At 66.4% G+C, this 11,884-nt stretch overlaps 1 protein-coding gene across 1 annotated transcript; it reads left to right on the top strand.

Moving 5' to 3' along the window:
• Positions 1-602: 602 nt before the first annotated feature.
• LOC103127782 (potassium/sodium hyperpolarization-activated cyclic nucleotide-gated channel 4) lies at positions 603-11,328 on the top strand (the record flags this gene model as incomplete). Its single annotated transcript, XM_060184401.1, has 2 exons — positions 603-1,470; positions 10,905-11,328. Coding segments are annotated over exons 1-2 (975 nt in total), but the record flags the coding sequence as incomplete, so codon positions are not given.
• Positions 11,329-11,884: the final 556 nt, after the last annotated feature.

Genomic DNA, 11,884 nt, shown 5'->3' with positions numbered 1-11,884 from the left:
CTGCGGCCGCTCCCACGGCAACGCAGGCTGCGGTGCCTTGAAGACTCCGGGCGCGGGGGCGCGGGGGCGCGGGGGCGCGGGGGCGCGGGGGCGCGGGGGCGCGGGGGCTCGGGGGTCCGGGGGTCGGGGTGGGGGGGCAGGGGCGCTGGGGTCAGTCTGCGAGCCAGGCGGGGTGGGCGGACCCGGGGTCCAGGGACCTGGGTCTCGGGGCGTGGGGGTGCAGGGGGTGCAGCGTGCAGGCGCCGAAGGGGGTGCAGGGGTGCGGGAGGTGCGGGCCGAGCGCCCCGCACCCCTCAGCGGCCGCTGGTCTCTCCTGCCCGCTCCCATTGTTCCCCGAGAGGGCGGGGACAGGCCGCGCCGCGCCCCTGAGCCGGAGGGAGGGGAGGGGCGGGGAGGGGAGGGACGGCGGGAGGCGGAAAGCGGCGTCCGGGCGCCCGGCCGCCCCGAGGAGGCGCAGCAAGGCGGCCGGGCACCGGGCAGGGGCGCACAGCTGCCCGGACGCGCCCCGGCCCGCGCGCTCCCCGCACCCCGCACCTCGGACCGCACCCCGCACCCCGCACCCGGCAGCCCGTGCCCGGACTCTGCACCCCCGCATCCCGGAGCCCGGAGCCCAGACCCTGGACCCCTACCTGCACCCGGATCCTGCATCCTGCACCCACCCCAGACTCGGACTCCGCACCCCTGACCCTTACGTTGATCCCAGATCCCCACTCGGGACCAAGGACCCTGGATCCCACACCCGCACCCGGGACCTAGGACCTGCACCCCCGACCTAGCACCCCGGATCCCGGACCTAGCACCCCGGATCCCGGACCTAGCACCCCGGATCCCGGACCTAGCACCCCGGATTCCGGACCTAGCACCCCGGATCCCGCCCGGACCTAGCATCCTGGTCCCAGCTGCTCCCCGCCCTGCCGCCATGGCCAGGCTCCCGCCAGCGGTCCGCCAGCGCCTGTACAGCCTCCCGCAGCAGGTGGGGGCCGAGGCGGGGATCCTGGACCCCGAGGACGAGGACGAGGAGGACGCGGGCGCCCGCAGGGACCCTGCCCGCTGGAGCATCCGCCTGCGTCCACTGCCCGCGCCCCCAGCCTGCACCCCAGAACCCCGGGAGCTGGACGGCGGGGCCAAGGCCAGCTCCAACGGGGACTGTCGGCTCCTCCGGGGGAGCCTGGCCTCGCTAGGCAGCCGGGGGGCTCCCCTGGTGGAGGAGCAGACACCTCCGGGGCCCCCCGGCTCCGTGCACACGGCCGTCCAGGTGGAGGCGGTGGAGGCGGGCGAGTCGCCGGGGGCCGGGGCCGGGGCTGGGGAGGACGGGGCCGGCTTCGTGCGTCGCCAGCTGGGAGCCCTGCTGCAGCCTGCCGTCAACAAGTTCTCTCTGCGGATGTTCGGCAGCCAGAAGGCGGTGGAGCGGGAGCAGGAGCGCGTCAGGTCGGCGGGGGCCTGGGTCATACACCCCTACAGCGACTTCAGGTGCGCCCCAGCCCCGGCGGGAGGGGGCGGGACCGGGGAGCCGGGAGCCGGAGTGGGGAGGCTGGATCTACATGCACTTCAGGTGGTCCCGGCTTCCTGGCCAGCGGGAGGGGGGCCGCGGGAGCTGGAGGTGGGGAATGGAGAGACAGGAGCTAGGAGTCAGCACCCCAGGACCTGCACCCCTGGGCACTTTGCTCTGGACAGGCACCCACCCTCCAGACTCCGCTGCCCCAAGTCCCTCCGCGCCCTGTGCTCCAGACCCCACCCCCATCTGCCTTGGGGTCCCCCCTCCCCAGCACTGGAAAGGGGAGGCCAGGTCAGGTGACAGGCATCCGTGACCTTGTCCTGGCCCGAGGGCACTGGCGTCCAGCTGTGGCCCCCAGGACCCCACTGTGGCTGGGGCGCCCAGCACACCTGGGTCATGGAGAACGTGTGATGGGGTCGGGGGAAGGGCCTCCCCTGCCCACCCCAGGATCCCCCCAATCCCCTGCCAGAGCCCAGGGGTGCCCCCACACTCCCCGCTTTCCCGGGCTCCGGCTCCAAGTGAGAGGCTGCACTCTCTGGTCCCCTTTCCCGCTGCCTCCACCCCCATTAGCTGCCTGCCTGCAGACTCCACTCCAGGGACAGAGCTGGCCCGCTGCCCATCCGGTGACCAGCTGGCATAGGAGGGCTCATGCTGGGTCAAGGGGACTGTGCCCTCCCAGCCCTTCCTCTGGAGGTGGGGGGCTTTGGGGTACCCCCAGGTCTGGTCTCGCTGGCCTCCCATTCCAACCAGTCCTGGAGGCTCCTGCTGGGGCTGGCCTCGTCTCCTGACCCTGTAAGAGTGAAGGGTCTGGACTGACTGGGCGACCTCCCACCCCACCCCCGCACCTGTGCATCTGGGCGGGGGTCTGTAGCTGCTCCGGAGACCCCAGCTAACGGCAGGCCCCCTAAGATGGGGGGGCGCCCACCTGTGTTGCTCCTCCCAGTTCAGGTCTGTCACTCGCTGCTTCCCTGGGGGGCGGGGTGCTGTTGAGGACCCCCACGGCCAGGCCTCTGCTCCCCCGTGACTCCCCTCAGCCCCAGCCACTGGCCCAGCCTCCCTGTTCCTACTCTCTCTCCCCTTTTGAAATTGGTGTTTTGGGTTTGGGGGTGCAGAGGTCAGGGTGCAGGCTGTAGGGGTGCAGCCTGAGTCACAACAGCTCCAGGTTGAGATTGGGGTGGGAGGTCTGTAGGGCCAGGACCTGAGTGGGGCGGGTACCCCAGTGTCTGTGGAAGGCAGGATCTCGGGTCACCCTGGGGTCCCTCCTCTGCCCCATCCCTGAAGCAGAGCCGCTGGCTGTGGGGCCCGGGGGTGGGATGGAGAGGTGAGCCCCAAACTGACTCCTGTGTTGGTCCTGGAGGGGGGTCTCCTAGAGCCTGCAGTCCTAGCCCTCCCTGGGCGGCTGGGGTCCCCGAGGTCTGCCACCCGAGGTCTACCGCTGGGGGGTGTGAACGTGGGGGGTCAGAGCCGTCTCCCCAGGAGGACGGGCTGTGCTGTGGGTGTGATGTCCAGGGACCCTCCCGACCACTGCACACTGGTGTGGCCGTTGCCGTGACCGTTAGTGTGGCGGTGCCTGTGTGTGGTGGGGGGCAAGGCGGAGGCAGGCTCCAGGGTGCTCACAGGTGTGAGGGCTGCACCCCAGGGACCAAGGTTTGGGTGCGGGTGGGGTGGGGGAGCACTGGGGCTGGGGGCGCAGCATCTGTTAGTGTCTGTCAGCAGGCTGTTTGTCTAGCCGCCTGCCCCTTCCCTGCCCAGGGGCTGGGGCTGGTAGCAGAAACCGTGGTGTCTGCTCTGTGACCTGGTGCTGCTAGCCAGGGGACCTCCCATATCCACTTCCCACTGTGGGCCTAGCTCTGTCCGCCCCTCAGGCCAGAGGGTGGCAGTGCTGGCGGGGAGGCTGGGCTGTGGGCCATGGATTCCAGGAAGAGCAGCCCCCCCCCCCCCCGGAGGTGACAGCAGGTGGCACCCTCTGGGGCTGGATCCCGGGTGCCCACCCTCCTCCAGGCCCGGCCAGTTGACCTCCCTGTCACTCCCTCTGCCTCCTCCCATGCCACTGCCCTGATGGCCCTTGTCCTGGCCATGGCCCCAGCCATTGTGGGGTCACCGCTGAGTCCCTGGGGCAGCTCGAGCCATCAAGGAAGAGGTGGAGGCTGAGTACCAGCTGGCTTGAGGCCCTGGGGCTGCCCTGCCAGCAGCCAGTTAATAGAAGGACCACAGGCCACCAGCAGTCAGCTGGGGTTGGAGCCCAGCCCGCCTGCTCAGTCACTTGGCTGGGGATGGAAGGCCTGCCCCCTTGGCTTGGCACCTGCCCCCCTGGATGGGCACCTGTCCCCTTGGGTTGGCACCTGCACCCCTGGATGGGCACTCATCCCCTTGGCTTGGCACCTGCCCCCCTGGATGAGCACCCGTCCCCTTGGCTTGGCACCTGCCCACTGGGTGGGCACCCATCCCCTTGGCTTGGCACCTGCCCCCCTGGATGAGTACCCATCCCCTTGGCTTGGCACCTGCCCCCCTGGATAGGCACCCGTCCCCTTGGCTTGGCACCTGCCCACTGGGTGGGCACCCATCCCCTTGGCTTGGCACCTGCCCACTGGGTGGGCACCTGCCCCCCTGGGCAAGAGCAGGGCAGCACTGTGGGGTCCAAGCCCTGTGCAGAACCACAAGCCAGGGTTGGTGTTCCCACAGAGGTGGCTTCGGGGATGGGCAGCCGGGGGCCAGGCCTAGCACCCCCTCAATGCCTCTTCACCCCCCCTCCACGGCTCAACCCAGGGCAGCTGGGGTCACAGACCAGAAAGGCCATGGTCCCTCTGCTCCTCACAAGGCCCAGGTGGGTCCACACCTGCGCCTGAACTGACAGAGGAAACTGAGGCTAGGCGTGGGGGCCTCTTGCCCCAAACCGTGACCTCAGCTTGGTCAAGCTCCTTTCTGTATATTAACTGTCACAAGTTAGGTGGGAATAAAGGTTCGAGAAAGAGGGAGAGAGGGGGAGGGCAGAGTAGACAGCATAATGGTTACGCAAAGAGACTCCTGCCTGAGGCTCCAAAGTCTCAGGTTCAATCCCTGCACCACAAGCCAGAGCTGAGCAGTGCTCTGGTGAAAGGAAGAAAGAAGAAGGGAAAATGGAGAGGAGGGAGAGACAAGCCCTGCCCTGCCCAGTCAGCTCGGGGAAGGTATCCAGAGGCCGCTGGACAGAGGGTGGTCCCGGGACCCCAGGCAGGTCCTGGGGAGGGGCCGGGTTCTCGGGCGAGGCTGTAGGACATCATGGACGTCTCCCTGTGAGCTGTCTGGGGCTTGGAGGTGCCCGTGGTGTGGTGCACCCTCCCCTCCAGGTGCCTGAGGGTGGGGAGACCCTGTGTGCGCCGTGGCTTCTGGGACACGAGCTACCTCAGGAGGTGGCAGAGGTGCTGCCCTCAGGGTGACCAGGAGGGGGTGTGGGGGAATGGGAGGGGCCCAGACTTCTGGGGTCAGGGGGAACAGCCCTGTGCCATGGGTGAGTCAGAGGACTGTGTGACTGAGGTCACAGGTCAATGTGACTGAGGTCAAGGCTCAGTGTAACAGGGTCAGAGGTCAGTTTGACAGGGTCAGAGGTCTGTGTGACTGAGGTCACAGGTCAGTGTGACTGAGGTCAAGGCTCAGTGTAACAGGGTCAGAGGTCAGTTTGACAGGGTCAAAGGTCTGTGTGACTGAGGTCACAGGTCAGTGTGACTGAGGTCAAAGCTCAGTGTAACAGAGTCAGAGGTCTGTGTGACTTGAGGTCACAGGTCAATGTGACAGGGGTCAAGGCTCAGTGTAACTGAGGTCACAGGTCAGTGACTGAGGTCAAGGCTCAGTATAACAGGGTCAGAGGTCAGTTTGACAGGGTCAGAGTGACTGAGGTCAAGGCTCAGTGTCACAGAGTCAGAGGTCAATTTGACAGGGTCAGAGGTTCTGTGACTGAGGTCACAGGTCAGTGTGACAGGGGTCAAGGCTCAGTCTTACTCTGGACTCAGGCAGGAGCGCCGAGTGGCCCCTGGGTGCTATCTGGATGGGGGTGCCCTCTCCTTTTGGAAGTCCATACCCAGAGCAACAGGTTCTGCGGCCTCAGCATGGAGGCTACCCCCCCAGGGTGCTAGGAACCAGTGAGCTTTGTGGGGGTCCTGGGGGGCTCCTGAGGCCCTGGCAGAGCATAGATGGGGGTGGGCAGCCAAGAGCCCTGCAGGCGAGGCTGTTGATCAGAGTGGGCTTCCTGGAAGAGGCAGGTCTGGAGGACAGAGCTTCCTGGGCAGCATAAGAGCCCCTCAAGCCCCACCCCCCAGGGCTGGGTCCACATCTTCCCTCCACCCCCCTAGGCTGCTCAGGCATGTTTGTGAGCCTGTGCACGTGAGGGGTATGTGTGGTGTGTGTCTGTGTGTGTGCACACTGCCTCCAGGAAGACCTACTCTCTGACCACCTGCCTGCAGATGGGACCTCGGGAGGGTGAATGTGGCAGCCATGATTCCCCCAGGACTTGGGGGTGCTCCCAGCTGATGCTTCTGCCTCTGAGCCCGTAAACTTCCCCACCCCAGTTTCCTCTGCTGTCAGCACCCATTGGCCCCCAGGAGCCCCTGCCCCAGCCAGCCAGGTCATCAGTCTTAGGCTGGGCACCTGGGCACGGGGCCTCCGTGCGGCCCCCACCTGCAGGACGGCCCTAGTGGCACCTCCTCGGCCATGTGTGGCCGGCAGCCACATGACCACATGACACATGACCTTGGGCTCCACCTGTCCATCTGTCTCCTCCTGCTCCCCAGAACTCGCACTGCCCCTGTCCAGCCGCCACCCGCCATGCCCTGCCCTGTCTGCCTGCCCGCCCAGCCCTCCCCAGTGGGCTCAGATGCCTGGTCTATTTCTGCCCGTCTCCGGGGAGCTGGCTGGGCCTTTGCTTCCAGGAAGCTGCAAGCTGCTCCCCCCACACACCTCCCGAGGGCCGTGTGCTCCTGGGGCCAGTCTGTGACACCGGGCAGGTGGGGTGACCCGAGGGGGGGGGGTCCTGTGTGTGTCTGTATGTGTGTGTGTCTGTCTGTGTGTCCATGTGTGTCTGTGTCTCATCTGTGTGTCTGTCTGTGTATGACTGTGTGTGTCTGTCTGTATCTGTATGTCTGTGTCTGCCTGTGTGTCTGTGTGTCTGTGCCTGTACAGCACTGGCTTGGAGGGTGCTCCGAAGTGCCCCTCAGGGCTCCCCCACACCTGACAGAGGTGGCCTCTGGGGTGCCGGCAGGAGAGGAGGGGCTCCACCGTGGAGGTGGAGGGCAGTGGGTCCCGGCCTTGTCAGCGTCCCATGGCCCCGGAGGAGGGGAGGTGCCCTAAGGGCTGCTGTGGGGGAGCCAGGCCCCAGCCACACCTGCCCCCCATGGAAGGTTCTGGATGGCGGCTGAGGAGCCGCTACCTGGGGGCCTGTGATTCTGAGTCAGACTCAAAGATGGCTTAAAAATAGAGCCTGTGGTGTGGGGGTGGCGGCTAGGAGCTTGTGGGCTGGGGGGGTCAGAAGCTGGGGGGGTGGGGTGGGGGGCAGCTCTGTTCAGGGGGGCTTCCTGCAGCCTGTGCATTTGGGGGGCTGCTCTGGCCTCCCTGTAGCCCCGTTCACCCCCTCTATGTCTGGACCCCAAAGTCTGTCCTCCTGGGGCAGCTCTGGCCCACTGGAGCAGGGTAGCTGGTGGAAGGGGCCCCGACATCCTGGTCATGGGGGGCTTTTACTCAGGAGTGGGGGCCAGGGCCTGCAGGCACGAGGCCCCGAGTTCCAGCCCCTGAGTATGCGTCAGTGGCTCTGGGTCTCTCTCTAGTGTGTTATTTCTCTCTCCTCTCCTCTTTCTCCTCATTCTCTGTCTCCTCACTCTCCCTCTCTCTGTCTCTCTCTTGTGTCTCCTGCTCTCTGTCTCTCCCTCCCTTGACATCACTCTTTAGTGGGGCAGGGGTGGGGCTCTCCCGACAGAACTTGTCTTCCCATGTGAACCCCAGCACATCTGGGGCCCCCTGCTGCCCCAGGGCCTGGTGCCTCTGCCGCTAGGGCGTGAGTGTCAGTCAGGGCCCTGCTCCACGGCCTGAGCCCCACCAGGAGGGGCCACGTGGGGGTGGGGCTACGCAGGTGACACCCTGAGTCCAGGCTGCTGCAATTCATAGAAGAGACTTATTTTAAAAAAAGACTTGGGGGGTCGGGCAGTAGCGCAGCGGGTTAAGCGCACGTGGCGCAAAGCCCACGGACCCTCAGAAGGATCCCGGGTTCGAGCCCCCGGCTCCCCACCTGCAGGGGAGTCGCTTCCCAGGCGGTGAAGCAGGTCTGCAGGTGTCTGTCTTTCTCTCCCCCTCTGTCTTCCCCTCCTCTCTCCATTTCCCTCTGTCCTAACAATGACATCAATAACAACAATAACTACAATGATAAAAAAATAAAGATTTGATTCACATATATTTTTATGTATTTTATTTATTTATCAATGAGAGGGATAGGAAGAGAGAGAAAGAACCTGACATCACTCTGGTACATGTGCTGCTGGGTATTGAACTCGGGACCTCATGGTTGAGAGTCCAAAGCTTTATCACTGCATCACCTCCCAGGCCACCATAGAAGAGACTTCTCAGCAGAGGTTATACTGGGGGCCATGCAGGCTGGGTGCTGTCAGGGGGCAGGGGTGCAGGCTGGGTGCTGTCAGGGGTGCAGGCTGGGTGCTGTCAGGGGGGCAGGCTGGGTGCTGTCTGGGGGCAGGGGTGCAGGCTGGGTTCTGTCTGGGGGCAGGGGTGCAGGCTGGGTGCTGTCAGGGGGGCAGGCTGGGTGCTGTCAGGGGGCAGGGGTGCAGGCTGGGTGCTGTCTGGGGGCAGGGGTGCAGGCTGGGTTCTGTCTGGGGGCAGGGGTGCAGGCTGGGTGCTGTCAGGGGGGCAGGCTGGGTGCTGTCAGGGGGCAGGGGTGCAGGCTGGGTTCTGTCTGGGAGGCAGGGATGCAGGCTGGGTGCTGTCAGGGGGCAGGGGTGCAGGCTGGGTGCTGTCTGGGGGCAGGGGTGCAGGCTGGGTGCTGTCTGGGGGCAGGGGTGCAGGCTGGGTGCTGTCTGGGGGGCAGGGGTGCAGGCTGGGTTCTGTCTGGGGGCAGGGGTGCAGGCTGGGTTCTGTCTGGGGGCAGGGGTGCAGGCTGGGTGCTGTCTGGGGGCAGGGATGCAGGCTGGGTGCTGTCTGGGGGCAGGGATGCAGGCTGGGTGCTGTCTGGGGGCAGGGGTGCAGGCTGGGTGCTGTCTGGGGGCAGGGATGCAGGCTGGGTGCTGTCTGGGGGCAGGGATGCAGGCTGGGTGCTGTCAGGGGGCAGGGGTGCAGGCTGGGTGCTGTCAGGGGGCAGGGATGCAGGCTGGGTGCTGTCTGGGGGCAGGGGTGCAGGCTGGGTGCTGTCTGGGGGCAGGGATGCAGGCTGGGTGCTGTCAGGGGGCAGGGGTGCAGGCTGGGTGCTGTCAGGGGGCAGGGGTGCAGGCTGGGTGCTGTCTGGGAGGCAGGGGTGCAGGCTGGGTGCTGTCTGGGGGCAGGGGTGCAGGCTGGGTGCTGTCTGGGGGCAGGGATGCAGGCTGGGTGCTGTCAGGGGGCAGGGGTGCAGGCTGGGTGCTGTCAGGGGGCAGGGGTGCAGGCTGGGTGCTGTCTGGGAGGCAGGGGTGCAGGCTGGGTGCTGTCTGGGGGCAGGGGTGCAGGCTGGGTTCTGTCTGGGGGCAGGGGTGCAGGCTGGGTTCTGTCTGGGGGGGCAGGCTGGGTGCTGTCTGGGGGCAGGGGTGCAGGCTGGGTTCTGTCTGGGGGCAGGGGTGCAGGCTGGGTGCTGTCTGGGAGGCATGGATGCAGGCTGGGTGCTGTCAGGGGGCAGGGGTGCAGGCTGGGTGCTGTCTGGGGCCAGGGGTGCAGTCTGGGTGCTGTCTGGGGGGCAGGGGTGCAGGCTGGGTGCTGTCAGGGGGCAGGGGTGCAGGCTGGGTGCTGTCTGGGGGGCTGGGGTGCAGGCTGGGGGCTGGTATGCAGGCTGGGTGCTGTCTGGGGGGCAGGGGTGCAGGCTGGGTGCTGTCAGGGAGGCAGGGGTGCAGGCTGGGTGCTGTCTGGAGGCCAGGGTGCAGGCTGGGTGCTGTCTGGGGGCCAGGGGTGCAGGCTGGGTGCTGTCTGGAGGCAGGGGTGCAGGCTGGGTGCTGTCTGGGAGGCAGGGGTGCAGGGTGGGTGTTGTCTGGGGGCTGGTGTGCAGGCTGGGTGCTGTCAGGGAGGTAGGGGTGCAGGCTGGTTGCTTTCCGGGGGCTGGGGTGCAGGCTGGGTGCTGTCTGGGGGGCAGGGGTGCAGGCTGTTGCTGTCTGGGTCCCCAGGCCCTGCACTCTGTCTTTGAGCTGTCACTTTCACTGTAGCTTGTCCCTGGTGTGTGTGATGTGATGTGTTTGTGGGGTGGGGTGGGAGGCAGACACACGGGTCACACTGGGAATCAGTGAAGAGCCCATATTGCCCATATCCTGGGTTCGAGCCCTGCACTGCCTGGGAGCTTCATGGACGTGGGGCAGCCACTCCAGGGTTGAGTGAGGCTGAGATGTGCCCTCTGTGCCGCCCTCTGTGGGAGCATGAGGGGGAGCCCAGGGAGGCTGCTGACACTGGTGAGAGGCCCTGGTTCCTCACCGGAAGCCGTCTACAATCTTGAACAGGACTGGGCGGCAGTGCGCCTGGTGGAGCGCACGTGTTACCACGTGCCAGGACCTGAGTTCGAGCCGCAGTCCCCACCTACAGGGTTAAGCAGTGAAGCAGGGCTGCAGGTGCCTCTACCTGGCTTTCCCTCTCAGTGTCTCTCTCCAATAAAGTAATTTTAAAAACTGCATCAACTATTAAAAAGTCATGGTTAACAAACAATCAGAGTTCAGGCAGAGTGTCGCCCCAGGGCTGAGAGGTGGAGATGGCTCAGTGTCAGGGTGTCTGCGTCGGCCAGATGAGGGACGGCTGGGCCTGGCCAGAGCTGGTGGCCAGGCCTGTGTGGGGAGGCCAGTCAGAGCAGCTGGGTTGGGTGTGGGGAGGCCCCACCTGCCAGGCCTGGGGGTGCTTGGTCACCCGGGGGACAGCCCTCTGGGTGCACCGGTGGGGGGTGGCTGTCCTGGAGGCAGACGGTGGCTGGGACCTAGGGCCTGAGAAGGGGGTTTTGGGGTGATGATATGGGTGGGGCTTGGGGCAGAAGGTCTTGGGTGACAGGTGGTGTGGGACAGAAGCCAGACCAGGGACAAGGATAGTACAGGCAAGGGCGCCATACCTCACAACACAGGAGCAAGCCCACTGGTGGGGATGGGCTGGTGAGGGCAGGAGGTGAGGACGGGCGCAGGTGGGGAGGGTCGGGCGCAGGAGGTGAGGACGGGGCGCAGGAGGTGAGGACGGGCTCAGGCGGCGAGCAGGGCCGGCCGGGCAGGAGGTGAGCTGGCCCGTCCCCCAGGTTCTACTGGGACCTGACCATGCTGCTGCTGATGGTGGGCAATCTGGTCGTCATCCCCGTGGGCATCACCTTCTTCAAGGACGAGAACACCACGGCCTGGATTGTGTTCAACGTGGCGTCCGACACCTTCTTCCTGGCGGACCTGGCGCTCAACTTCCGCACGGGCATCGTGCTGGAGGACAGCACCGAGATCGTCCTGCTGCCGCGCCGCATCCGCAGCCGCTACCTGCGCAGCTGGTTCGCCGTGGATCTGGTGTCCTCCATCCCCGTGGACTACATCTTCCTGGTGGTGGAGACGCGCATGGACTCCGAGGTCTACAAGACGGCCCGCGCCCTGCGCATCGTGCGCTTCACCAAGGTGCTCAGCCTCCTGCGGCTGCTGCGGCTGTCGCGCCTCATCCGCTACATCCACCAGTGGGAGGAGGTGAGGGGGGGACGGGGAGGGGAGGGGGAGGGGGAGTGAAGGGGGGAGGAGAGGGGATGGAGGAGATGAGGGTGGAGGGGAGGGGGAGGGTCGCGCCTCATCCACCAGTGGGAGGAGGTGGGACGGGGGGAGGGGAGTGGAGTGGAGGGGGAGAAGGGGAGGGGAGAAGGGGAGGGGAGAAGGGGAGGGGAGATGGGGAGGGGAGATGGGGAGGGGAGGGGAGTGGAGGGGGGAGGGTCGCGCCTCATCCACTACATCCACCAGTGGGAGGAGGTGAGGGGGGGAGACGGGGAGGAGGGGAGACGGGGAGGAGAGGGGGGAGAGGAGGGGAGGGGAGTGGTGGGTGGAGGGGAGTGGAGGGCAGACGGGAGTGGGAGTGGAGGGCAGAGGGTCGCGCCTCATGGGCTACATCCACCAGTGAGGGGGAGGGGAGAGGGGAGGGTCGCGCCTCATCCGTCAGTGGGAGGTGGGGGACAGGGGAGGGTAAGGGGGGGGAGAGGGAGGGGAGGGGGGTGTCACACCTCATCATCTCCATCCACCAGTGGGAGGGGAGGGG

The sequence above is a fragment of the Erinaceus europaeus genome, unplaced genomic scaffold, assembly GCF_950295315.1.
Source record: "Erinaceus europaeus unplaced genomic scaffold, mEriEur2.1 scaffold_893, whole genome shotgun sequence".
Lineage (NCBI taxonomy): Eukaryota > Metazoa > Chordata > Mammalia > Eulipotyphla > Erinaceidae > Erinaceus > Erinaceus europaeus.
The sequence above is the reverse complement of the archived record's forward strand: the minus strand, read 5'-3'. Positions and strand labels throughout refer to the sequence as shown.